The sequence below is a fragment of the Podarcis raffonei genome, chromosome Z (assembly GCF_027172205.1).
Source record: "Podarcis raffonei isolate rPodRaf1 chromosome Z, rPodRaf1.pri, whole genome shotgun sequence".
In the NCBI taxonomy this organism is placed as follows: Eukaryota; Metazoa; Chordata; class Lepidosauria; order Squamata; family Lacertidae; genus Podarcis; species Podarcis raffonei.
This window is the reverse complement of record NC_070621.1, coordinates 47,146,884-47,173,254: the sequence shown is the minus strand read 5'-3', so window position 1 is coordinate 47,173,254 and position 26,371 is coordinate 47,146,884. Positions and strand designations below refer to the sequence as shown.

Genomic DNA, 26,371 nt, shown 5'->3' with positions numbered 1-26,371 from the left:
CAGTTTTCCACTTTTACATCTATCAAAAATTATTTACTCTGTTGAATTTATCTTAGTTCTTCCAGCGTTTTCAGCTTTATAGTTATTTTCCATATATTCAATAAATGATTTCCACTTTTCTTTAAATATATGTTCTTCTTGCTCTTTTATTTTATGTGTTAAATATGCAAGTTCTGCATTTTCTGACAGCTTAAGTTGCCAATCCTCTTTAGTTGGGACCTCACTCACTTTGCATTTTGGGGCTAACAAAACATGGGCCGCAGCTGTTGCATACATAACCTTTTCTGACACCTAGGAACTTCAGTCTGGGTTATTCCTAACAAAAAGGACTCTGGTTGTTTTTTTTGGGGGGGGGAGTAGTTTTAAATATTTTTTTCAATTCATTATAAATCATTTCCCAATACACTTTTATCTTGTTACATGTCCACCACATGTGAAAAAAAGTTCTCTCCACTTCTTTACACTTTCAGCACATATCTGATTCTGTTTTATAAATCATAGCCAACCTACTCAGAGTTAAGTACCATCTATGAATCATTTTCAAATAATTCTCTTTCCATGAATAACTTTCAGTAAATTTCAGGTCACTTTTCCAGAGTTTCTCTCAGGTTGAGATCTATATTGTGCCCTATATCTATTGCACAGTGTGTCTTTGAAGCTTTAACAAGCTCGTCTTTTGTTTCCTGTTCTAGTAGAAAATTATACATTTTAGACAAAGGTCTATCCTTTTTTTGTAAGAGTTTTTTCCCCTCTTCAAATTGTGAGCTTTGGTCCAGAAATCAATTCTTTCTATCTCATTTAAACATGTTGTGTAACTGGTGTTATTGCAACCAATCTGTAACTTGGCTCCTTAAGTCTTCCATAGGTTTCAATCTGGGTTCCTTCACTGTAAAATCCAGCAGTTCCCTGTAAGCTGCCCATTGTCGGTCCATATTAACTCTCTTAATTGTAATTGCTTCAGTGGGATCCAGCTCCTCTCTCTTGACCCTCTGACTCCCTCTCCCCCTCCAGATCACCATGATGGCACCAGTGAAGCCCAAGGCCTCCCAGTCTACGAAAAACACGAAGGTGGCAGCCCCCACGTCCAAGGTGGCTGAATGGCGCCATGGGCCTGCCAAGTTCTGGTATGACATGTTGGGCGTCCCCGAGGACGGCAGTGGCTTTGACTATGGTTTCAAGATGAAGGAGCACAAAGAGGAGGAGGTGGGTGTGGAGGAAGGGCTCTGTTTTTCCTCTCCCAAAGCAGCAGCAGCAGGAGGAGGGAAGGGGCCCAGCTACCAGCACCTTGACCATTTTCTGTTCTCCCTTCAGACTCCTAAGGCTGAGAAGGACAATCTGCTGTCAGATGAGGACTTCCTCATGGTGACCCAGAAGCACTGGGAGGATGACGTGATCTGGAACGTGGATGACATCAAGGAGGATCCCAAGGCAAAGCAAGCGAGGCAGGAGGCCTGGTTGCCGTCCAGTATGAAGACAGGTGCTGCTGCCACCAGCACCCAGCAAGGTAAGGTTAGCAGGCAACTGGAGGAAGGGCCATATCTCAGTGCCAGAGCACACCTGCTTCGCACACGGAAGGTCCCTGGTTCAGTTCCAGCATCTTCAGGTACGGCTGGGAAACGTGGCCTGAAATCCTGGAATGCTGTTGCCTGTTAGTGCCCACAATACTGAGACTGATGGACCAATCTTGGTATACGTCAGCTTCCTATAATTATGTATCTTTAAAGCAGCAGGTTGTATTAATAACAATACCATTGTCAAAACATTATTATTGGTAGTAGTTGTAGTAGTAACCTTTTTATATATACAGTATATATGTATCAAAATGATTTACAGGCAGGCCAAAGAAACAGATTACAATTTTACTCTGTGAAGCACCCTGAGATCTTATGAAGAAGGGTAGTATATAACTCAAAATAATAGAATAAAAGCAGTACGACCCCCACCTAGCCCCCGGCAAATAGATTTCAAAAGCAATACGAAACATACCTGCAACAGAGACGTTTCACCTCACTGCACAAACTTATTGAACCGAAAAGTTCCTCAATTTGTCAGTTTGTTTTTAATGTCTGATTTTATGTTTTCAATGAGTGTGTGTGTGTGTGTGTGTGTGTGTTTTATGTGAATGGCTTAGAGCAGGGATGTCCAACTGGTCAATGGCAATTGACAGGTCGACCCCCGGTTGATAGAAGTCAATTGCGGTTGATTGTGGGCTCATTTTCCTCCTCGGGTGGACATCCCTGGCTTAGAGGGTTTCGTTGTTGTTGATTATGCAGTATTTAAAGATATTGCCAAGTAAATAGACAAGAAGCACACTTTTTGGACCGCTGGACCGCTGGACTTCGTTTGGCTTCCTCAACATCTTCTTGCATCTGTTGCCAGGACTGAACTGCAGTGGGTGCCTGCTCAGTTTGCCTCTCCCTCTGACACACAAAGCCCAGCATGTCGGGAGTGTTGGGCCTTGCTCAGCAAAGAGGAGCAGCTCCTCAAACAGTAGAGAGGAAAGAGGAGGCTTGTACCATGCAGTGGAGAGATGTTCTATGTTAGTCAGCAAAAGGGAACAGGCAATAATTACCTGGCAGGATCTAGGTCTGACGTGTCAGCTTCAGCCCTGCCCACATTTCAAGCTTGAGGCCTATTCAGAGGAACAGCAGCAGATCTGTACTCAGTCAGTGACCATTGAAGAGTTGTTGAATCTGGGAGTCCCTGCCACAGGACAAGAGATCCCAGCACCTGGGGTTCCTGGATAGCTATTTGACCCCACCCCACAACAAATCTCCCCCAGGAGCACAGTATGCAATGAACCAGGCAGGATCTTCAGAGACACTGCCAAAGTGGCTGGTTTAGCTGCAGAGGACACTATTGTGGTGGTGGCTTTAAACGAGATTAGGCAAATCCATGTAGGCCTGTTAACCCTGATGGCTATGTTCTCCCTACATTGCTGGAGACAGTATGCTGCTGAATACCAGTTTCTGGAAACCATAGGAGGGGAGAGTGCCTTTGCACTCAGGTCTTGCTTGTGGGCTTCCCATTAGGGCATCTGGTTGGCCACTGAGTACAAGATGCTAGACTAATTGGGCTGTTGGCAGGACTTCTCATATATCGTTATGAGGTCTTGAGAGAGCAGTTCCTTGGAATGGAGGTGCTGAAATTCCAATGTACCTCAAGCACGTGGCAGTCAGTGGAGATATGGTCATTTGTATCCTTTGCATTTCTGGAAATAAAATGGCTAGGGTGTTGAGGAACAAATGGAAGCAGGGCTGTAGTGATAAGGACCAATCACCTGAGTCATCACCACACACATGGCAAAAAACAAACAAACCCTCTCCCCATATGCTGATAACTTGTGTTAAATGAGCAGCATCGGTTCTCCAATAAGCCTCTGTGTGGAAGGAAGCACCCTCCATTGACAATGTGCTCTTCCTCTTTGTCTTGCAAAATTCACACACTCTGCCCTTACATCTTCTGAGGGTCAAGTCTGTGCTTTGGAGAGGCTGGTCAGCATCATTTGGGTAGATAGGGGGAAGAGGAATTTGACAGGGTCCTAGTTCTCAGGAGATCTTTACAGGAGTGCTTTTGTTGTGTCGTTGCAGCAAATCAGAAAGAAGGCAAGCCGTGGTACTCTATTTTCCCCATTGAGAACAGAGAGCTCATTTATGGCCGTTGGGAGGACAACATCATCTGGGACCATGAAGCAATGGAGAATGTTTTGACTCCATCGGTTATGACACTTGACTCAGATGATGAAAATCTAGTCCTGGGTTTGTTCACACAATCACCATGCTTTTCCTTTGACCTACTAGTGGTTGGAAACAAGAGATTTCTGGCATTCTGGAGCTCAGTGATTTTGCAAGGTTGGGTTGGGGAACATAGATGCAAAATTCAGGTGGACTGAGGAAATAATGATGATGATAATAATTTTATTATTTATTATTTTTACCTTGCCCATCTGGCTGGGTTTCCCCAGCCACTCTGGGTGGCTTGCAGCATATATAAAAATATAGTAAAACATCAAACATTAAAAACTTCCCAATACAGGGCTGCCTTCAGATGTTTTCTAAAAGTTGTGTAGTTCTTTTTATCTCCTTGCCATCTGACGGAGGGTGTTCCACAGGGAGGGTGCCACTACTTAGAAGGCCCTCTGCCTGGTTCCCTGTAACTTCGCTTTTTGCAGTGAGGGAACCACCAGAAGGCCCTCTGATTAGGACCTCAGGGGCTGGGCGATGGGGGTGGAGATGCTCCTTGAGGTATACCGGACTGAGTGTTTTCCTGAGCAAGCTGCTGTTTAAGACAGGTGAAGCTCTTCCTTTCTTTTTTTTTTTTTTAGCTCCCAGAAAATTGCTCCTAACTGTCCTGACTTCTCCCAAGGAATTCTGGGAATTGTAGTTGCTTAAGGGGCCTGAGGATCTAATAGAACTCTGATTCCTTTGGAGGAGCCATGAGTTAACTCTGTTTGTTTGTGTGTATGTATGTGTGTGTGTGTGTACACACACACACAAACAAAGTAGCAATGGGGCTTAACCTGCAGAAGCAAGGAGTGAGGTGACCCGTCATGTAATAGATCCCATGGGGAGGGAATTGGATCATGGTCTCAGATTTGAAGGTCAGTTAAATCTCTTATTGTTTTAAGTTAAGATTGTATTTTAAAAATTAGTTGGCCCCTTTTTTTACATTTAAAAATATTTTTGCAAATTTTACAGAAGAGATAAAAATATCATCACCTGGCATTAACAATAAGAATATTCAATCAATCCTAACTTAAAAAGCAGTCCATGTCCAAATAGATTTCTTAAAGAGGTTGCCAGTGAAGGGTCATGCATTCAGGTGGACTTCCTTTATGTAAGTGCTTTGGTGATGGGGATACCTACAGACAGACATGGAGAGTACACTTTTATTGTATGTTCTTTCCTAGAAATTCCTGAGGAGGAGGACGAGGAGACATTGAACACTCCTTCTGAAAATAAGAAAAAACCTTCTCAAAGGAATAGCCGGATTCTCCTGAGCAAGACGGGAGTTATTCAGGAGGAGCCTCAACAGGTTTGTGGAAGCGGCTCAGTTTGTTTCACATAAGGCTGATAAATGGAAGGGGGAAAAATTCTGACTTCAACTTCCCTGTGTTGCAACTCTAGAATATGTCTGACCCAGAGGTGAAGGACCCCTGGAACCTCTCGAATGATGAATTTTACTATCCAAACAAGCGTAGGCTTCATGGAACCTTTGGAGGCAACATCATCCAGGTTAAAACCAGTGGTATCATCTCTCTCTGTATGTGCATGCATGTTTAAATGTGCAAAAGTGCAGTCTCGTGCAGAATTCCAGCCTTCTGAGAACCATGTGCCTGTGGCAAAATGCTCAGCCTTGCATCTTCACAATAGGACAAGATTCTGTGTGCAGGTACGATTGGTGAGCCAGCTTTCCATTGGATGCTTACAGAGCTTCTTCCCAAGGCTTAGGAAGTGGCTTTGCATGGCATGTTCGTAGGGAGGACATATCCCTCAGCCCCTTCCCTTCTGTGACACATGATTGCCCTTGTTCTGGGATGGGGACATATTCCTTTGGCTGGTGGTAATGTACATCCAGACTTTTGTACATCCCGAGTGAAAGTTCATGTTTGGGTTGTGTGTTTTTTTTGCCTTGGTGCAGCACTCAATTCCTGCAATGCAGCTTCAGCAGCCCTTCTTCCCCACCCACCTGGACCCCACAGAGCTCCGCCAGCTGCACCGGCCCCCCTTGAAGAAATACTCCGTCGGGGCCTTGTCCCAGCCTGGCCCCCATCCAGTGCAGTCACTACAAAACCACATCGAGAAGAAAGCCAAGGTAAAGCCTCCATTTCCTGGTTCTGCTCTGATGCTTTGACAGCTATGCCCTCAACTCTTTCTCACCTTGGGGGCTCAGAGAGAAACTACCTGATGCTGTGCGTGTTTCTGTCTTTGTTTGCTCGGTTTATAATTTTTTAATATTAAAATCTTCATTGGTTTTATAACTTGACACAAAACCCAATTTATACACTTAACAATTCCACTTCCCATCCTCCCATTCATGATGCCTCCCCTCCTGCAATTATATAATACTTATTCTACTTTACATTTCTTTATTTATTTCATTCTTGCTACCCTTCCATTGCTTACACTTCAAGCCTGCTTGCAATTTCATTTGGCTATAATACTTTTTGAAAAAATTCCATTCTTCCATATACTATTCTCATTTTGGTCTCTTTGCCATCACTTTTGCTATCTTCACATAGTCCATTAACTTCAAAATCCGCTCCTCTTTTATTGGAACCTTGCCGCCTTCCCACTTCTGTGCATACAGAACTCTGGCTGCTGCGGTCGCATACTTAAGCAACTTGGCCATCCTTTTTGGGATTTCTAATCCTATTACTCCTAATAAGAATGCTTCAGGCTTTTGGGGAACAGTGATTTTAAACTTTTTTTATTTCATTATGTATCATTTCCCAAAAGCCTGTTGCTATATATATATATATATATATATATATATATATATACATACACATACAAGTCCAGCACCTATAGAAAGATGTCCCATGTGTTGGCACTTCTGACATTTGTTTGACGCTGTCTTATACATCTTTGCTATCTGCATTTGGTCTCTTTGTACTTTCAACTTGCTCTGCACCCAGATGAGAAGGAGTGCGCTGCAAGCCTCTGGTGGTGGGGAGATGTTCTTCATGCGCACTCCGCAAGACCTCTCAGGCAAGGATGGAGACCTTATCCTAGCGGAGTACAGTGAGGAGAACCCCCCCTTAATGATGCAGGTTGGCATGGCAACCAAGATCAAGAACTACTACAAGCGGGTGAGAGTGCTGTTGTTTGGCTGCAGGTGTTTGAGCTTCTGCAGCTTGAGGCTGCCCTTCTCACTAAAGCTGTATTTCCTTTTGGCAGAAGCCGGGTAAAGATTCAGGTCCCCCTAAGCAGCCATATGGGGAGACCACCTACTGCCAAACCTCCCCGTTCTTGGGTTCTCTTTACCCAGGCCAGCAACTCCAGGTGAGATGTCTGCCTTTCACAATGGGTGGGGTGGCAAGATTGAGTTTGTGTGTGTTCTTCAGAATTGTGTGACCTCCTTCCCAAACCCAAGAAGTGTTTGCCTGGTTTTTGGGAAGGAGGCTCGAGGGCTCTGGCAGGGTCCCAGAGCTACCGCCTTCCCAAAGCCCAGTAAGCAAGGTGCCGGGCTTTGCAGAGGCATGTCATAGCCCCGTATGAGTCCTGTTGCTGAGCCAGCAAGGACTAGGAGTCTCTGGGGAAGACTTACCAGAAAGGAGAATCCACATATGAAGTCAGACAGTCCAGGGATCAGGGAAACCAGATGATTACAGAGCCCAGGTGGAGAGCAGGAAGCAGCAAGGTAAGGCCAGGCGCCACAGACATTGTTTCCAGCATCTTACTGCTACTGGGAGCTCTATTTAAAAAGGCTGAAGCCAGCTGATTCTCATCAGTGCCTTCTCTGTGTCCTTGAAGGGTGATCAGCTACAGGTGGAGTCATTCCACCTTCTCCTCCTCCAGGCTGCTGTTCAGCAGGCGAAACTGACTCCTGGCTCGTGACAAGAAGGCACAGGAGCTCTTGGGCACTGCCAGAGTCCTTGTGATGCCTTCCCTGCGGCCCCAGCCGTGCAGGGGGGAAATAAATAAATGGAGAGTGGGTTTCCTCCACTTTCCATTTTTTCATTTCGCTCCCCGTACCACAACCTCGTAAGTAAAATAAGCATAAGATGTGAGTCACCTGTATGGCTTTCTGAAGATGTCTAAAAGAAGGCAGGAATGCTTTCTCCCAAAACTCTCAGACACTTACAATAAAAGCTTGGACTTAGTCATTAGAGTTGCGGTGGAGAATTCTTCCATGGCTAGGGAGTCTGTACTCTGGGTGTGAGTGCTTCTCCCCAAGATACCAGCAGAGGCCAGATACCTGGGGAGGTGGGGGGCAAACAACTTGTTCATGGCAGTCCCACCCATGGACAGCAATCCAGTACTCCCTCTGGCCCATGACTTCAGAGAGTGCCACAGTGAACTGTGTGCAGGCAAGCAGCCAGTACTTTTGCTGTTTCTAATGTTTTGCACTTTGGTCACCTTTGGAAAATGGAAGGTGACTTGGTGTGTGGGTAGTGAGCTTGCACTGCTTGTACGCCTTTGATCTTGCTGTGTATCAACTGTCTCCTGGGTTTGATGGAGAATCCCAGTACAGTAAAACCTCATCCTGCATCCGCCTCTGCTTGCGTCCGCTTTGGCGAATGTCTGCGGCAAACCTGGAAGTACCGGAATGGGTTACTTCCAGGGTCGCCACTCGCGCAGAAGCGCTAAATCGCCCCATGTGCAGATGCGGCATTTCGACGTGCAGATCCTCCAGAACAGATCCCATCCGCAAAACGAGGTTTGACTGTATCTCTCAAGGACTAAAGCTGGTCTGTAAGGTCATGTTGGATTCTTTTTCTTTCCCTGATTCCTGTTGCAGTTGACCAAGGTAGCCCCTTTCCTTTTGACAGGCATTTGAAAACAATCTCTTCCGGGCTCCGATTTATCGTCACAAGATGCCGGAAACAGACTTCTTAGTTATCCGGGATCAGAATGGTTACCACATCCGGGATTTGCAGGATATCTTTGTGGTTGGACAGCAATGTCCTCTCTTTGAAGTTCCTCAACCCAACTCCAGACGTGCCAAGACTCACATTCGAGACTTTCTCCAGGTTTGTCTTCTGTGGGTTACGCAAGTTATTAGCTCTGCAGTAAGCTCAGGGAGAATGGAGTGTTGTTGCAGCTGTGACATATGGGCCTGTGCAAGAGGGCAGACTGTTAAAAAGTTTTGTGTTCATATTTGAGCTCAAAAATGGATTGGTTCACGTTCACTAGTAACTTCAAAGTAATTGCCCTCTTTTGTAGTTTGGCTCACTTGCTTGAGACTATTGATTAATTTTTTTAAAAAATTGTTCTTTAGTATTTTCCAAAATAGCATACAATAAAACTTACCGTTGCGAAATGAAACAAGGTCATGCACAACTAAGACACTCCTTCCCTCCCCAGTTCACATTGCAAGGTTGTTTTCCTCCTTCAAGAAGCTTAGCTGAAGGCACTGACAAATTTTCATTATCACAGAAACACAAGTGTCCTTCCAAAATAACCCCTGCCCTCTAGAAGGCCAAATGCTCTGCATGCTCATGTTTACAGAAGAAACAAATGGAAACCAAGTAGAGTCAAATGCATCAGGATTAGCTACTTGCCTTGAGAATCTATTACAGTGGTGCCTCGCAAGACGAAAAGAATCCATTCTGCGAGTCTCTTCGTCTAGCGGTTTTTTCGTCTTGCGAAGCAAGCCCATTGACGGATTAGCGCTATTAGTGGCTTTTAGCGGCTTTTAGCGGATAAGCGGATAAGCGGCTTAGCGGCTTAGAAAAAGGGGGGGGGGGACCCGCAGGAACTCGCAAGACATTTTCATCTTGCGAAGCAAGCCCATAGGAAATTCGTTTTGCGAAGCACCTCCAAAACGGAAAACTCTTTCGTCTAGCAAGTTTTCCATCTTGCGAGGCATTCGTCTTGCGGGGCACCACTGTAGTGTGTTTCACTTTTTCAGCCAGTGCTGTGTGCAACACAGTAATACCAAGTTTGCCATGACAGCTCTGACGTATCCCAGCATCAGGAAATCTCCATGCTGGCTTCTGTCAAGAGGAAAAAATCTTTGTTCAATATATTGGATGCAGTGCACGCAATATCTCGGATGCGGATTCACATGAGGCGGATGTGTCATCTGGTGTACTGAGCAGTTCTTCCCTAGGTTTGGGCTAGGGCAGTGCTGCCTATCAAGTATGCAGCCTTATTGTTCATTTCCCCTTCCCAGAATCACAGGCAAATAAAATAGGACAGAAAAAGCACTCTGGACAAGGCAACCTTATATGCATGTGACACACAGATCTTAGGCATTTGTTCACTGGGGCTCTTGCTGCCCAATGATCACCACCAGCTTCTCATTGTTGGGTTTGGTGATATTGCACAGCTCGAGCTTCAAGTCTTCATGATACTCAAGTGCCCCCATTTCTTGCCAAGTGGATCCATACTGAAGGCACAGACTCAGCTATGTGCAACGAGGGGGATGGCAGAAGCAGATTGAGCCACCTCCACTGTTGCCTGAGGATGAGAGACAAAAGGGCTCTCATAACGGCTCCCGTTTTCATTTGAGCCCCATTGGTGCTTTTTTCCAGGCTCTGAATCTCCATTAGCTTTGTTGCTGTCCCAGGGGGCTGTCTGAAACCCCAAATGTCTCCCGGAAAGTTTTGTATGCTCCTCCCAAGGCTTGCTGATGATTACAATTTCTTACTTGCCCTTTACCCCAGGGTCCCAGGGCAGGTTACAGCAATCAAAACCCAATGTTAAAAACTATGATTAAATGGGCTCAGGACATTGGTCATAATATTTTGTTTGCTGATTGGGAAAAGTTGTGGACCACCGGGATGAAATTTACGGCATGTAATGCCTTAAGAGAAAATATAATGAAAATGATATATAGGTGGTACATAACCCCAGTCAAGCTTGCAAAGATTTACCATTTGCCTGACAATAAATGTTGGAAATGTAAAGAAAAGGAAGGTACACTTTTTCACCTTTGGTGGACGTGCCCGAAGATTAAGGCATTCTGGGAAATGATCTATAATGAACTTAAAAAGGTATTTAAATATACTTTCCCCAAGAAACCAGAGGCCTTTCTCTTGGGTATTGTCGGCCAGGGGGTGTTAAAGACAGATATAACTTTCTTTATGTATGCTACAACAGCAGCTAGAATACTTATTGCGAAGTACTGGAAGACGCAAGACTTACCCACACTGGAAGAATGGCAGATGAAGGTGATAGACTACATGGGCTTGGCAGAAATGACGAGCAGAATCCGAAACCAGGGAAGAGAAGCAGCGCAAGAAGATTGGAAAAAGTTCAAGGACTATTTAAAGAAATATTACAAAATTAATGAAAGCTAGAATGATGTTGGATTGGAAAGTAAATGGTTACTATTAGTAATGGTTAAGACAAGGAGAATAAGGAAGATTAGTTTGAATTTTAACTAAAACAAGGGAAGATTTGCTGAGTAATTGATAAGAACCTGGAATACAGAAAAGGGAGGCATGAGGAAGTCGGGGAAGAAAGGTATAAGAAACTAAGATATGAAATGGTACATGTTTTTTGTTTTGATTGTGTTTTTTTGTTTGTTTATGTATTTGTTATATGTTTGTGTTGTTATAAAAATCTGTAATAAAAAATTATTATAAAAAAAAAACAAAACCCAATGTTAAAAACAGTTTGAAACAAAATTTCAGAAATAAGGTGAGTCCTAAAAATATACAAGTGTCAAAGAGAGGTGAATCGAGCGTTCACCAAACTGTGCCTGATGCCCCTCTGTGGACAACTTAGGGGCTAACACAGAGAAGGCCCTATCCTGGAAACGCCCCCCCCCCCCAGCTTCTGAAGGCAGTGGAACAACCAAGAGGCCTTCTGTGGGAAGGAGGTGGTCTTTCAGATATTTGAGGCCTGAATCATTTAGATCCCTCCTTAGAGGACTGAACGGCCCCCATTAAGAGGTCATTGGGCTTGGCTATGCACAGGTTCCCTTCTTGCCACACAATCGTAGCCCACTGGCATCTCAAGCTGTTCCTTTGGCTTTCTTGTTAGGCCTTCATATACCGCCTGTTCAGTAAGAGAGACGAACCCCAGAGGATCCGCATGGAGGATATCAGGAATGCATTTCCTTTGGTCTCAGATACCAGAGTCCGGAAGCAGCTGAAGCGCTGTGCAGTCTATGAGCGCACACGTAAGCTTGTGCTCCCTTGCAATACCAGGCACTAGCCTTCCCGGGAAGCCCCACTTTGCTGAGGTGGCCACTGAGCATAGCCTTGTTTTCCTGGGGAGGGCCACTGCTTCTGCCTCCAGAAGCTCCCACGTTTCGCCTTTGCCATCTCTGCTTAAAAGGACCAGGCAACAAGTAACAGGAATGTCTCTGTTGCGGCTGAGACCTTGGGGAGCCGCTACCAGTTTGTCACCTCCTCCTTCAGGTTCCTAGGATCCTCAGAGCCCTAGGTGGGTTTCTGGCCTCACAGACTGACCGGTTGGGGACCCTTAGGACGTGGAAATGCCTTTTTCATCACAGGAACTCTTCTCTGCTTTTATTCCCAAGGCTTGCCTCCCTGTATCCATGCCTAATTGTCTATAGCATAGTGCTTCCCCACACCTGCTCACATTCATCTCCGATATTCCCTTACTGGCTTTACAAGCATGAGTGGGGTGCTCTGTGTATCTGTTTCCAGGGTCAAAGCAACATTTTCAAAAATGGCTGATCAGCAAGGGAGAAAAGCTTTTGGAAGCTGTTGAAAACTGTACCCCCCTTTGTTTTAAGTATTAGGAGACAGATCTGAAAAAACGTTAAGATCAGATAAAATATAAAATGCAGTGAAGAATCTCAAACCTTGATAGAGAAACATATTTCACCACCCTGTGATTGCAAAAGTCTGGGTAGAATGTGTTTTGGGGTACTGAATCTGCATTTATTGATATTTTATTTGTCCCCGATATGTATATATTTGGTTTTCCACCTTGGCTGTGGGTTCTGGCATGTTGTCTACCTGCTTCTCCTGTTGCTCAGACTATAAAGGGAAGGGACAGTAGGCCAGAGACAGATTAAAACTCACATCAACTTTCTAAGCACCTGTGTAGGCTTATCTAAACAAAAACGGTTTTAGTAGTGCAGTGCCTGGCGTCAAGAAACAGGGAGTTCCAAAGTATAGGACCTGCCACACTAAAAGAGCAGAGTTCTTACAAATGCAGATCAGGTATCATTCCTGGTATGACTCAGTGGTGACCTCTGCTTCTTTCAGAGATGTACTCAAACTGGTGGAAACTAAAGCCAGGTTTCAGACTGCCCACCGAAGAGGAGATAAGAGCAATGGTGTCTCCAGAGCAGTGCTGCGGCTATTACAGCATGATCTCTGCCGAACAGCATTTGAAGGTGAGCCTGTGTCTTTTGTGAATATCCTCAGTCCTTGTTGGTTGTCTTCACACTCTGCAAGATACTTGAGAACTGCAGGGACATCTTGCTTCTGCCAATTTCCACCAGCGGGAGAATTATAAAGGCAGAGTGTAGGTTGCAAAACATGGCCAGCCACTGTGGCGTAGTGGTTAGAATGTTAGACCAGGACCTGGGAGGCCAGGGTTCAAGTCCCCACTCAGCCATGAAGCTCACTGGATGACCTTGAGGCTGAAATATTTTGGCTGGCCCATCTACCTAACAGGGTTGTTGGGAGAATTGAATGAGGAAAGGGAGAACCGTGAGCTCCTTTTTTGGGAGGGAGGAAAAAGTGTGATATGAACACAATAAGTTTAAATAAATATACAGTCATACCTGGTGTTACGTTTGCTTCACGTTGTGGCTTTTCAGGTTACGAATGTGGCAAACTCGGAAGGGTTTAGTTCTGGGTTCGCCGCACGCGCAGAAGCAATCTATGCGCTTCGCACATGCGCAGAAGTGATCTGGGCACTTCATGCATGTGCAGAAGCACTCTTATCGCGCTTCACGCCCGCGCAGTAGCAACACTCTACTTATGGACTTTTTGGGGTGCGAACGGCACCCCGAAACGGATCACGTTCATAAGTAGAGGTACCACTGTATATAAATTTAATAAATAAATACATCATAAATATAAATCAATCTTTTGCTATCAATCAAAGAAATAGATGAGTCTGTGTCTTGTGTTGTGCATCCAGCAGTGTTTCTAGCTGCATTTGCCCTTTCAGTAGTACCATAATAAGATTCTCTTAAACATCAGGTAGAAATGGTCCCTTCCTTTGTGAAATTGCCCTTTTTGGTGATGGAATAGGAATGTCTGCCCCCCCAACTCTTCCAGTTCACCAGGAGCCTCAAAAACAGTTCCTCATAGGATATGGGGCTTTCATTGGAATGCTTAGAATGTTAAAAATATGCTGACAGTGAGTTTTCTGGTTAGGCAGAGCTGTTGTTCTGGCCTAGGCATTCAAAGTTAACATTAATTTTGTGGAGAGGCCTTAGTTCAGTGGAAGAAGCATCTGCTTTGCATACAGAATATCCCAGGTTCAATTTCCAGCATCTCCTGAAGAGCCGCTGCCAAGCAGTGTAGATACCAGTGAGCCAGATGGACTAGTGTATGACTGGCAGCTTTCTATGTGAGAGAGAAGTGGCCAGGCTGACTGTATTCTAGCCAGATCCAGTGTGTGCACTTCAAGGAAGCAGAAAGGAGTATGCATTCGCTATGATTGAGGAGACTGGAGCCTCATCCATCTCTTTGTTAGGCTGGCAGTTTTTTACATGGCTAGCACTTGACTTTTATCATAGCTGTGGAATAGCACTTTGAATAGCAGTCTTGTAAGGTCCTGTTGGATATTTCTAGACACTGCTTAGAGCAGTGTTTCTCAAACTTGGGTCTCCAGCTCTTGTTTCACTATGATGCACATTATCCCTTTCTAGTGGGACCAGTGGTCAGGAATGATGGGAGATGTAGTCCAACCATGGCTGGGGACCCAAGTTTTAGAACATCATCTGAGCAGTATAAACAAAGCCCCACTGCCCCTCTGGCTCACGAGGAGACTCTCCCCAGAGCAGAAAAGGATGTCCCCTTCAGACTCTGGGGAGGGTCTCCTCGCAAGCCACTAGGACTATCCTGGGCGGACCCCACTTCCGGGTTCCCGGCAGAAGTGGGAAGACTGGCTTGCGTGTGGCTGCGCACATGTAGATCGCATGCAAATAGGGAGTTGCCTGTACTCAATGTAATATAATTTTTAATACTTCTAAAGATGGGGAAAACATAGTTTATGAGAAGTTGCTTCACTCTCCTGGGCGCAAAGTAGGAATTAATTGTTCTGTAAAGTTTTGCTTCAAAGCGATGCTTTTGGTTACACAAAAATAAGGTAACCTTTGTATCCGGATCTGAGTGTAACACACCATTTCAGGTGACTCTTGTCAGATGTCTTACCTTACCTATTGCTCTAAGATGACTCCTTTGCCCCACTCAAGAGAAGGCAGGTCTTTGGGATTCTTTGGCTGCTGATTCTTTGGCTGCTAAAAACCTTGGGCAGACTTGCCATCCAGTGGGAACAGGGACAACGGGAAGGCAGTAGCCTGTGATGGGGAGATTGTTTCCTTGAGTATGTGGTCTCTTGAATACAAAGCTTGCTTTCTGTTATCACAGGTCCTGTGCTAACAGGGTGGCCCAAGACCCCTCTGTGTGCCCCTGTTTGCATGGGCATTTTCCACGTGGCTCAGAAAATTGCTTCCCAACTCTTTCCTCAGGATGCAGGTTATGGGATGAAATCCTTCATTGCCCAAGAAGAAAAAGAAGAGGAGGGAGAGCAGCAAAGAGGAGAAAAGGAAGAAGAAAACAATCTGAAGATAGATGATGAGGTAGAACCAGCACTGCACAGTGGCTCACCAGGGAAGTGCCAGATATTCTCAACCATAACCTTAGATGGCGTAGTAATAATAATAATAACAATTGTAAGAATGTATTGTTTGTACCCTGAGTGGGTTTCACCAGCCACTCTGGGTGGCCTCCAGCATAATAAAAGCACAGCAAAACATCAAACATTAAAAACTTCCTGATACATGGCTGCCTTAAGATGTCTTCGGAAAGTTGTGTAGTTGTTTATCTGTTTGACATCTGTCAGGAGGCTGTTCCACAGGGTGGGCGCCACTACTGAGAAGGCCCTCTGCCTGGTTTCCTGAAACTTTACTTCTCACGGTAGGGGAATTGCCAGAAGGCCCTTGGAGCTGGACCTCAGTGTCCGGGCAGAACGATGGGGGTGGAGACGCTCCTTCCGGATAACCTCTTCCTTCACCTGACAAACAGACCCAGTGTGTGACGGCTTTCTCCCATCCACCCCTTAGATACGTTGTGCCCCCTGGAACACTACGCGGGCCTTTATTGCAGCAATGAACGGGAAATGTCTCTTGGACGTGACTGGAGTGGCAGACCCTACAGGATGTGGAGAAGGATTCTCCTATGTGAAGATCCCACACAAGTCATCTCAGCGGAAAGTAAGTGGATGGCCCAGGTTGGGAAAGTTAGGAAAATGGGCCAGGCCAGCCATTGTTGTAGGCCAGCCTCTTCGGGGGCTGCCTCCTCCTCCTCCTCCTCCTCCTCCTCCTCCTGCTCCTTCATTCTTACTCATTGGCAAGGAAAGGGGCAGAACAGCAGTTTCCTGCTAGACCCCCTGATTACCTCTGAGGGGCTTGCATAGGGTTAGGGAGGCTACTGGAGCTGTAGAGTTTCTCCCCAAGGCCCAGGCCTAGGAAGTGTGGGGAGGGAGACAAATGGGCAGGATATCAGAAGGAAGAAACCTGCTCTTCCTCCTCCAAGCAGGATGACAAGCTGCTCCAGAAGAAGACAGTGACTGGGTCGGATGCAGATCTCCGGCGCCTGTCACTCAAAAGTGGCAAGCAGATGCTGCGACAGTTTGGAATTCCTGAAGAGGAGGTAAGCACGGGGTAGGGGCTGTTGCAGGAGCATGCCTTCATGCCCTGGGCCTCCCTCGGCAGCCTCCTGCAGTCACCCAATCTCTCGTTCTGCAGATCAACAAGCTTTCCCGCTGGGATATTGTTGATGTCGTGCGTGCGATATCCACAAAGCAGGCTCGCTTTGATGAAGAATCGACAAACAAATTTGCCCGTGGTTCTCGCTTCTCTGCAGCAGAGCAGAAGGAGAGGTACAAGGAGAACTGCCAACGCATCTTTGACTTGCAGAACAAGTGAGTTCTTCTGCCAATGCTACAGGTAGTTGGTGTAGTCTGTACTAAGCTAGATGGACGCAGTGGTCCAACTCTACATAAGGCAGCGCTCGCTCTGTGTGTGTGTGTGTGTGTGTGTGTGTGTGTGTAGGAATTGGATGTAGCAGAGTCACTAGGGCTCGGTGGCATTTGTGTTTCCATCCTCCTGTTTGTGGCCCAAATGCTTCCATGGTGCAGACCTCAGAGATTGACCCTTGTGGTGGTTTTCTGCTGCAGAGTTCTGGCATCCACTGACATCTTATCTACAGACACTGACAGTAGCTCTGATGAGGACAGTGATGTTAAGGAGATGGGGAAGGAGCTCGAGAGCATGGTACAGGACAACAAGACCCGTCGTCAGCTGTTGAGGGACAAGGAGGAGGAGGAACGGAAGGAGCTACAGAAGATGCTGATGGAGAAGAAAAGCATCAACCACAAGGAGAGGAGTGTGAAGAACCAGAAGGACAGAAAAGAGCTGTGTGAGTGCCTGGCAGGGGCAGGGAGGTCCCCAGACAGAGCACCCAGTTATGGTCTTAATGCAAAGGGGGGGGGCACCCGTTGCACTCCTGGTGGTGTTGGACTTCAGCTTCCATCAGGCTCAGCCAGCGTGGACTATGGTGTGGGATGATAGGAGCTGTAGTCCTGGTGTGTGTCTGTGTGTATACAGATATAGACATAAACATAATTTATTTATCTTTAAGCAGGACTGTGGTTTTAATTTAATTTCTCTATATGGGCTCTTGGGTATCCTGTTAGGGAAAAGGAGCAGGGTTTTTTTCTTATAACATATATTTTATAAAATTTTCAAAAATTTCACATATATATTCCAATACATAATAATTTTTTCTCTTCTTTTGTCGACTTCCCTCCCCGTTTTTCATGGCTTTTTTTTATTTCTCCCCCTTGCTGCACAGAGGTGGTCTGCAATGGGCCTGGTGCCTGAAAAGTATGTCCTTCTCTCTATTTCCCAGGCATTTTATTATTAACTTTCTCTTTTAGTGCATGATGGTTTTTGTATAACTGATGTACTTGGGGAAGGAGGTGATGATTTAATTGTTGGGCATCTGTGTAGAATCACAATTTTATTGTGTTTAGTGCACCTAATTTTTCAAATTTCTTTGTATTTTCTGCAAGTTGCCTGGAGACCCTTGTGGTGGTAAAGTGACAAAGAGAGAGAAAAAGAAAGAGGGAAAGAGAGAAAGAGAGAAAGAACAATTAATAATAACAGTAGCCATTGACAAGTGGCATAACTAGCAGACAGGTCAGGAGAAGGATGAAACATTTCACAAAATGTGTTTATTTTCATTTATAAGAATGTTTATAAGTTGCCAACTCATTAAAAAATACACCATAGTAAAACAATAATAAAATAAAGAAAAAATGATCAACAATGAACCACATTAATGCTGTTCAAACCCTTGCCCAGAACATGGGTATTCACGTGCAGCAAAATATCAAGGTTGTAGGTGTGCCTGTGTGATTTCAGGAGGAACAACGTTCCAAATTGCAAGCACTACTAGGAGAAGAGCCTTGTTTTGCAGAGAAATGAAACAAAGATAAGCATCGGATAGTCAGCAGGGCTTATTCAGATGGTGGCCGGCCTTGTGATGGTCCTTGACCATTTAGGCCTTGGAAATTACAGAGAAAGAGAAGCTGGAGAGTAGAACAGAAATGCGCATGAGAAGCTGGTAAAGAGGCTGCCTGGAATGCACATTGGCTAAAATTCTGCATGGTACAAATTGGAAAATTTAATAAATATTCTTTAAAAAAACAAAAACAAAAAAAAAATTCTGCATGGTACAATGGTGGATGACTGTTCCTTTGTGTGCGCCCTCTCCCAAGGCTCCTGAACGCCTGCCTTTGCAGCTTGCCATAGGATCTTGGAGACTAGGCATTTTGTTTCTTTCTTGCCCAGGGAGTTCACTGCCTTTGACAACACAGTCATGCTTTCCCCTGCAGCCTCCACCCCTGGCAACACAGGAGAGCCAAACGATAGCAGTGGCACGGCTTCTGCGACCAGCCCTGATCCTGCCACCACTTCCTCCAGCTGCTTGAAAATCTACCGCACTTTCCGCGATGAGGACGGGAAGGAGTATGAGAGATGCGAGACGGTCCGCAATCCATTGATCATCGACGCCTACACCAGGATAAGGAAAACCAAGGATGATGAGTTCATGTAAGGCAGAGCTTTCCAAACTGTCTGTCACGACACGTTAGGGGTCGGCTGCAGCGTGTAGGTGTGTTGCGCGAACACTCTCCATGCTCCTCCCGGGGCTGGAAAGGGGTTAGTTTAACCTCTGGTTTGCTAGTAAAACTGGACTTGTCACGAAATGATGCATGTCTAAAATCTATGTCACCAGCAGGAAAATTTTGGAAAGCTCTGGTGTAAGGGCATCGCAGGGAGCCTGCTTTCCCTTAGGGGGTGTTATTGGCTTGTTTTCTTTTCTTGTTTTTATTGTGTTTTTAGCATGTATTTTTTTGCTGCGAACCACCTCGAGATCTATGGATGAAGGGTGCTATACAAACTGTATTATTATTATTAACAGTATACAAATTATTATTATTATTATTATTATTATTATTATTATTATTATTAATTTGGGTAGAGTGGGAATCTCCTTGTGAAAGGAGAGGTGCAGAAGGCTGCAAATGCACAGTATGTTTATATTTTTAGTGTGTGTGTTTTTTAAATTACACCCTGCCTTTCTGCCTCTTTCTATATGAAATTTAAAGCAAGCAGGCTAACAAACATATAAACAGGATGCAGCAGGAAATAAAACACACAGCCAGCATATGGAGTCAGGCAGAGTAAATCAAATCCGGAAGCAGCCAATGCTGTAGGGCAGGGATGAGGAACCTGTGGCCCTCCAGATGTTGTTGGACTTCAGCTCCCATCAGCTCCAGTCAGTGTAGCCAGTGGTCAGGGATGATGAGGGATGTAGTTTAGAACATCTAGAGAGCCACTGTGACCCCCAGTGTGGTTTATCTCAGTGCCTGAATATTTACTGGCTGGCCGTACCAATAGGCCAGGGATGGGGAAAATATATGGTCCTCTGAGTGTTGTTGGACTACAGCTCCCATTGGACAGCATAGTCAGTGGTTGTTGGACAGCATAGTCAGTGGTCTGGGTTGATGGGAGTTGGAGTCCTGCAACATTGTGTTCCTCACCACTGCCTTAACTGAAGACCTTTGTGTTTCCAGCCGGAGGTTTGCCATCTCGGAAAAGCAGCGTAAGAAGCTGCGGTGTGAAAAGCGCCAGATCCAGTTGAAGTTGATGCGGCTTAAACGAAAGAAAGAGAAGGAACAGCAGAAGGCTCCTCCCAAGAAGAAGCTCAGGTTGGAGAAGGTAAGCAGGCTTTCTTGAAAGCTCCAGCTGCTTCTGGCTCCTTTTCTTGCAGTGTTATTATAAATAAAGAGGTAATGGTCTTGTATCTGTGAAAAGACATATGCCAGTGTGCTGCGCAGCACCTCAGAAACCAAAGCAGAGGGCTTTACTAGCTCTTCCCCCAAGTCTAGTGGAAGGAGTCATGCAGCCCAGCTAATGGAGCTTTCTTTTTTGAAACAGATTTTGATGAATCCAGATTGCATTGCAGCAAAATCCAGATAGAAAAAGCAAAACAAAACCCGGAGGGGTAGCCATGCAATGGAAATACTTAAAGAGTCCCATGGCACCTTAAAGGCTATCACAATTTACTAAGGAATAAGCTTTCCTGGACTCAAGCCCCCTTTGTCAGATGCATGAAGCGAAAGTTAGATGATGTACAAAGAAGAAAATTTAACCTATGCTTCAGCTCCAATTACCACTGACTAATTTTTGGCATGGAGAGGAAACCTTAACTTTTAACATTTCAGATATCTCATTCAGCCCACATTTTACCAGCTTCCTTGCGAGAATACAGTGGTACCTCGGGTTAAGAACTTCTGGAGGTCCATTCTTAACCTGAAACTATTCTTAACCTGAGGTACCACTTTAGCTAATGGGGCCTCCCACTGCCACCGCACCACCATCGCATGATTTCTGTTCTCATCCTGAAGTAAAGTTCTTAACCCGAGGTACTATTTCTGGGTTAGCGGAGTCTGTAACCTGAAGCGTCTGTAACCCGAGATACCACTGTATCTTGGGGGGGCTTTGTCAAAAGCCTTACTGAAATCAAGATACACTATGTCCACAGCATTTCCCTGATCCACCAAGTTTGTAATTCCATTTAAAAAAAAGAAATTGGATTCATCGGCGCACACTGGGTAGGTATGTGCATGGGTTGAGACTTTATTTTCAAAATGTGCAAACAGCCTTTCTGCTTAAAGGTACACACAGCAGGGGAGCGCTTGGGAACAAGTCCAGCACTTTTTCACAAGCTCCCACCCCACCCCACCCCACTCCACCCCACCCCACCTTGGTTTTGTTGCTGCCTTCAGCTAGTGCTGGTGTTACAGTTGATGGGAGCCCTGCCTATCCCTCGATAACTCTGCTTTTGTGCTTCTGAAGTAGCCTGCAACCATTCATTCCTTTGCTTTTGCTTGCAGATTAAGTGTAGTGCTTGCGGTACCAGTGGGCACATGAAGAACAACAAAATCTGCCCAGCCAAACTGCCCTCCAAGCCAGTCGCCATGACGGTGGAGCAGGAGGAGGAGCTGGAGAAGACCATCATTCCCACCGATGACAGTGAGCTGATCAAAGTGGAGGGAACCAAGATTGTCTTAGGGAAGCAACTCGTTGAGAGGTAAGGGCCGTGTTTGGCACCATCTCACAGATAGAGGTGCAGAGGTCCTGCCTGGGCTATGAACATCATAAGAGCCTACTGGTTGACGCCCATCGCAGTCTAGTCCAGGATCCTGTTCTCACAGTGGGCACCCAGATGACTGTGGGAAACCTTCAATAAGGTCCTGAGCACAAAAGCACTCTTCCTCCGGTGGTGTCCAGCAACTGGTATTCAGAAACGTTGCTGCCATTGACAGCATTGCCTTTCCTGCATTTGTCCACTTTTAAAGCCATCCAAGATGGTGGCCATCCTCCTGTGGGAGTGAGTTCCACAGTTTAACCATGTGTTTCATGATGAAGTATTATTTTTAATCCGTCTTGGATCTCCAAACATTCAAATGTCATTGGACGTCCACAAGTTCTAGTGTTATGAGAGAGAGAGAAACTTTCCCCAAACACTTTCCCCATTCCATGCATAATGCTATAAACTTACATCATGTGATCTCTTGCTCACCTTTCCTCTAAATTAAGAAGTCCAGAACAAGGTGGAAGAGTTGAAATCCCTTCCTGTGGACGTGTGGAAGTCATCCACATGTGGCAGTGGGTGAACACCTTGTCATTGCCCGGGCCAGACAGGGCCACGTATTCCAAAACGGAGAGAAAATCCAGCACCTGTATTAACTGATTGTCTTCTGGATGACTCCCACACATATCTGGTAGTAAGTGCCCAATACTCCAGTCTTTCTCACAGACTGGCATAGGTCTGTGCAGGACTACCTTTGAAGGTGACTCAGAAACCACAACTAATCAGAATGCAGCAGTAGATTGGTGACTGGGAGTGGCTGCCAGGACCATGTAACACCAGTCCTAAACAATCTATACTGGCTCCCAGTACATTTATGAGCACAATTCAAAGTGTTGGTGCTGACCTTTAAAGCCCTAAAGGTATACAGGCCTCGACCCTGTATACCTGAAGGGGCGTCTCTATCCCCATCGTCAGCTCTGACACTGAGGTCCAGCTTTGAGGGTCTTCTGCTGGTTCCCTCACTACAAGAAGGGAACCATTCTTGACAGTGGTGCCCACCCTGTGGAATGCCCTCCCACCAGATGTCAAGGAGATAAAGAACGACACAATTGCATGGCCCCATCAGCCAAAAACCTTGCAGAAAAGAAACATTTTTACCTAAAGTGCTTACATCAGCAAAGATGACTCTTTGATGTGCTTGGTGAGGTGCTCCCAAAAAGAGGTCCTGCAACCAAGACGGTTTCAAGTCATTGGGGTAATTGGTTTATATACCAGCCATTGCACAAGCCACAATAAATTTTACAGAAGATCAAATAAACCCATAACACCGTAAAATCACACAAGCCTTAAAAAATAAGAACACAACAGTTCATAACAAGTTGCTAAATACCATTTACTATTATCCACAGGAGCAGCAACTGTCTGGTGTACAGTGTAGGACAGGTAGTACCACTGAATGTAAATGAAGCAGCAGGCTGCTGTGTGGGCTGATGGGGTTAAAGTTCTTCAACTTACAGCTCCAGTTACCCCAGACTAGACCCAATAAATGAGTAAATGGGCTTCATATTGTGCTCTTTTAATCAGTCCCTCCCAGAGGGGCAGCTGGGCCCACTGGAGGGAGAGGTGGTGGAAACTGCAGCGTGTTTCTCCTCCCTTTCTCTCCTTGCAGCGCGAATGAAGTTCGCAAGAAGTCTTTAGTCCTGAAGTTCACAAAAGGACAGCTTCTGCAAAAGAAGGAACAGGGCTCTGGAACCACGGCTACTAGTAGCTACTTAAACGTGAGTCCTTGTGTTGCTTTCATTGCCCCCACTCCACCCCTTGTCCTTGCCCACTATCCATCTTGGAAATGGTGGCAACAGCAAGTGCTTATTCTAAGCCTCAGCCAGGGCTGGTTCACTGTAGACCAGGAACAGCCAAAGGGCAACTCCTCCCCAAAAAAGTAGAGACCAATTAGATGCTTTGAGGTGCCCTTTGTCAAGATTCCCAAAAGTCCATCATACGTAAACTTTGGAAATGCCTTTAGCGTCCCACTTCTCTCTCTTTCAGCAGCCTCAGAGGTCCAGCCACCAGGGGAGCACAGCCCCCATAGAGATACTGTCTTATATCCTGGAAGGCATTATCAACGAAATGCAAGAACTTCCAAATGTAAGACCTTTTCACCTGTGAGGTTTGATTTTGCCTCTTCTGGCTCTATGTCATTTGCAAAGACAAGGGGGCATTATCCTATCCATATAACAGGAGAGCTAGTTCCTCGAGAAATTCTTGTCTCATATCAGCATTGAGCATTTGAGGGCAATCTTTCTGCTATTTCGAGGATGTTGCCTCTCCACCTCCTGCCAAACTCTACTCCATGAGTTGTGGCCTCAGTCTTCGACAGCTCACATTCTGTTTAGTGGAGTGTATGAAAAGTGCTGTGTATCAGAATCATACATCGAAATGTATTATTGGTGTCAGCAGCTTTCAAAGGGGATCAGAAAAATTCTCATGGAGGAAAAGGGAGAGAGGTCAATCAGTGGCTGCATATCAGGCCAGAAGAGGAGAAGCCCAGGCCAGGGAGCTAGTGCCATCAGCCCCTGAAATTGGCCTGATAATATTTTGTGCCATTTGTTGGTGTTAACTAAGTTCATATTTTAAACCCTGGGCCGCCTTGGATGCCTTGGCAAAAAGGTGGTGTATAAATGCAATAATAATAATAATAATTAAAGAAGAGGTGGTTAAGTTACCTCTGGACGCCAGTTGCCTTCCTGGCTGAGCATAGGGGGAAACATAATGCTTTATATCCTGCCTTCCTGCAGCAAGCACACCACAGTTGCCTAAAAAGATGGGACCTACCTTTGGCCCGGTCCAGTGCGGCTGGGGTCACCTCCAAACCCCCGGAACTCCGAACATCCTCCAATGTGCGCAGCACTGGAAAAGGCATCTCCCTTCCTCTCCAGGGCGCTCAGTGACATATATCAGCTTGATATATGCACACTAATCTTCTGGCATAACACAACAAGAAGAGTGAGACATTGTAGATCTAAGCTACTATTTATTTACATACTATATACAGACTACAATATAATGGTGACCATTCTCTTCAGCTCTGAGAGAACAACCAAAGTGAAAGTACATTACAAAGTACTTACAACGGAAGAGAGATCAGGCTGTCTTCCGTTTCCACAGTCTTCTCAGACAGGCATGTGATTTACACCAGTCACATTTTGCACCATCGGCTGAATGAAATACTAACAGGAGTTGGGCATGTTTAGCCTGGAAAAGAGGAGACTGAGAGGAGATGTCTGAAGGGCTGTCACATGGAGGAGGGTGCAAGCTTGTTTTCTCTTGCTCTGGAAGGCAAGGCTTGAACCAATGGCTTCAAGTTGCAGGAAAGGAGATTCTGACTAAACATACCGGAAGACTTTCTGACAGTCAATAGCTACTTGACAGTGGAACAGACTCCCTCAAGAGGTTGTGGACTCCCCTTCCTTGGAATGGCTCCAGTGGCCCTTTTGAGGGAGACGGGTTTCATTATCTGCCCTCTCTCCTTGGCAGGTGAACAAAGCAATGGCTTTATCTGGGTTTGTTTGTTTGTCTTAAAAAAATGTTTTTTTCATGTTGTTGTATCCGTCCCTGGTAACTTAAGGGAGGGTGGTATATTAAGAAATAAAAGGGATGCTCACATTCTTTCCCGGTTTACCTTTGCCAGACATGTTACTTCCACAAGCCTGTTAGCAGGAGGGGTGTCAGAAATTATCGCAAGATCATCGGCCGACCAATGGACCTGTACACCCTGCGCCAGAATGTCCGTAAGCAATCTTACAAATCGAGCAAAGAATTCCGAGAGCACCTGGAGCTGATTGTGAAGAACAGTGCCACGTTTAATGGTGAGAGTTAATTTTCTTTCTTTCTTTCTTTCTTTCTTTCTTTCTTTCTTTCTTTCTTTCAACTGTTTCTCTTCTGCTCTTTCTTCCCTCCTTGTGCAAAGTGTCCCAGCCTCAAAAAACAGGTTACGGCAACTGGGGCAGTGACCTGGTGCTCTTTCTGAGGATGTTAAGGGAAGAGGAGGAATGGGCTAGGCAAAAGGCGGCTTTTAAGTATTGATCTTTTTTAAAAAAAAAAACCTCCAATATTTTATTTTTCCAATTTTTCATTTTACAATGTTTCTAACAAAAAAAGTTAAATATAAACAAAAATCAACGTTTTCTTCAACTCCCCTCCCCTCCTCTCTACTGTTCCTTATTTCATGTCACAGACTTACTGCATAACCAATTCCAACCAATTTATAAATTTTATCTTTTTCCTCTCTATAAGTTATTTTTTACTGCTCGTGTTTACATCAATCCTGCTGAAGTTTTTAATTGTCTACAATTTGTCTTCATATATTCAACAATCTACCCCCATTCTGTTAAAAAAAGGTCTCTCATCTTCATCTTTTGTTCTTCCAGTAAGTTTCGCCATCTCTGCATAGCTCTGTAAGGCTACCTTGTGCTGAGGAATTTTCTTCTGATGTTCACCTACTTTACACTGTGACCTACTTTCTTCTTTAAACCCTCTGGTGATCGTCCTGTCTTCACTAGGTGTCCAATTATTTCTCTGACGGATGGCCTTATATATTTGTAAGTTGCCTGCATGCTCTCCTTTGTAATTTCCTGGTTTCCTTTGCTCTCAGTGTGACTGCTTCTCTTTCCCTTGCCTGATTTCTCAACTGGACCTGCTAAGAAAAAACCTCATCTATCTTGAGTGATTTCAGTTAGAACTAGTCCTTCTGGACTACCAAGGAAGAGTTGTGATACCTGCTCCTTTCCTCTGGGGCCATGATCTCCCAGCAGCTTGGGGACAGTGGGAATGGAGGAAAATAACAGCATTGCTTTGCTGGCTGCTTCTCAATTGCCG

The 26,371-nt window shown here is 45.3% G+C and overlaps 1 protein-coding gene across 1 annotated transcript in view; it reads left to right on the top strand.

Moving 5' to 3' along the window:
• Window positions 1–26,371, top strand: part of TAF1 (TATA-box binding protein associated factor 1) — a 49,013-nt gene that overhangs the window by 11,600 nt on the left and 11,042 nt on the right. The window contains exons 7-28 of the mRNA XM_053374891.1: window positions 1,012–1,203; window positions 1,312–1,504; window positions 3,591–3,758; window positions 4,910–5,034; window positions 5,127–5,234; window positions 5,641–5,814; window positions 6,638–6,811; window positions 6,900–7,004; window positions 8,495–8,695; window positions 11,658–11,796; window positions 12,857–12,987; window positions 15,301–15,411; window positions 15,895–16,044; window positions 16,370–16,483; window positions 16,579–16,754; window positions 17,010–17,251; window positions 18,732–18,948; window positions 19,974–20,118; window positions 21,297–21,493; window positions 23,166–23,274; window positions 23,543–23,641; window positions 25,185–25,362. Of these exons, the coding sequence (XP_053230866.1) occupies window positions 1,012–1,203; window positions 1,312–1,504; window positions 3,591–3,758; window positions 4,910–5,034; window positions 5,127–5,234; window positions 5,641–5,814; window positions 6,638–6,811; window positions 6,900–7,004; window positions 8,495–8,695; window positions 11,658–11,796; window positions 12,857–12,987; window positions 15,301–15,411; window positions 15,895–16,044; window positions 16,370–16,483; window positions 16,579–16,754; window positions 17,010–17,251; window positions 18,732–18,948; window positions 19,974–20,118; window positions 21,297–21,493; window positions 23,166–23,274; window positions 23,543–23,641; window positions 25,185–25,362 (3,448 nt within the window). The remainder of the gene's footprint in view (window positions 1–1,011; window positions 1,204–1,311; window positions 1,505–3,590; window positions 3,759–4,909; window positions 5,035–5,126; window positions 5,235–5,640; window positions 5,815–6,637; window positions 6,812–6,899; window positions 7,005–8,494; window positions 8,696–11,657; window positions 11,797–12,856; window positions 12,988–15,300; window positions 15,412–15,894; window positions 16,045–16,369; window positions 16,484–16,578; window positions 16,755–17,009; window positions 17,252–18,731; window positions 18,949–19,973; window positions 20,119–21,296; window positions 21,494–23,165; window positions 23,275–23,542; window positions 23,642–25,184; window positions 25,363–26,371) is intronic.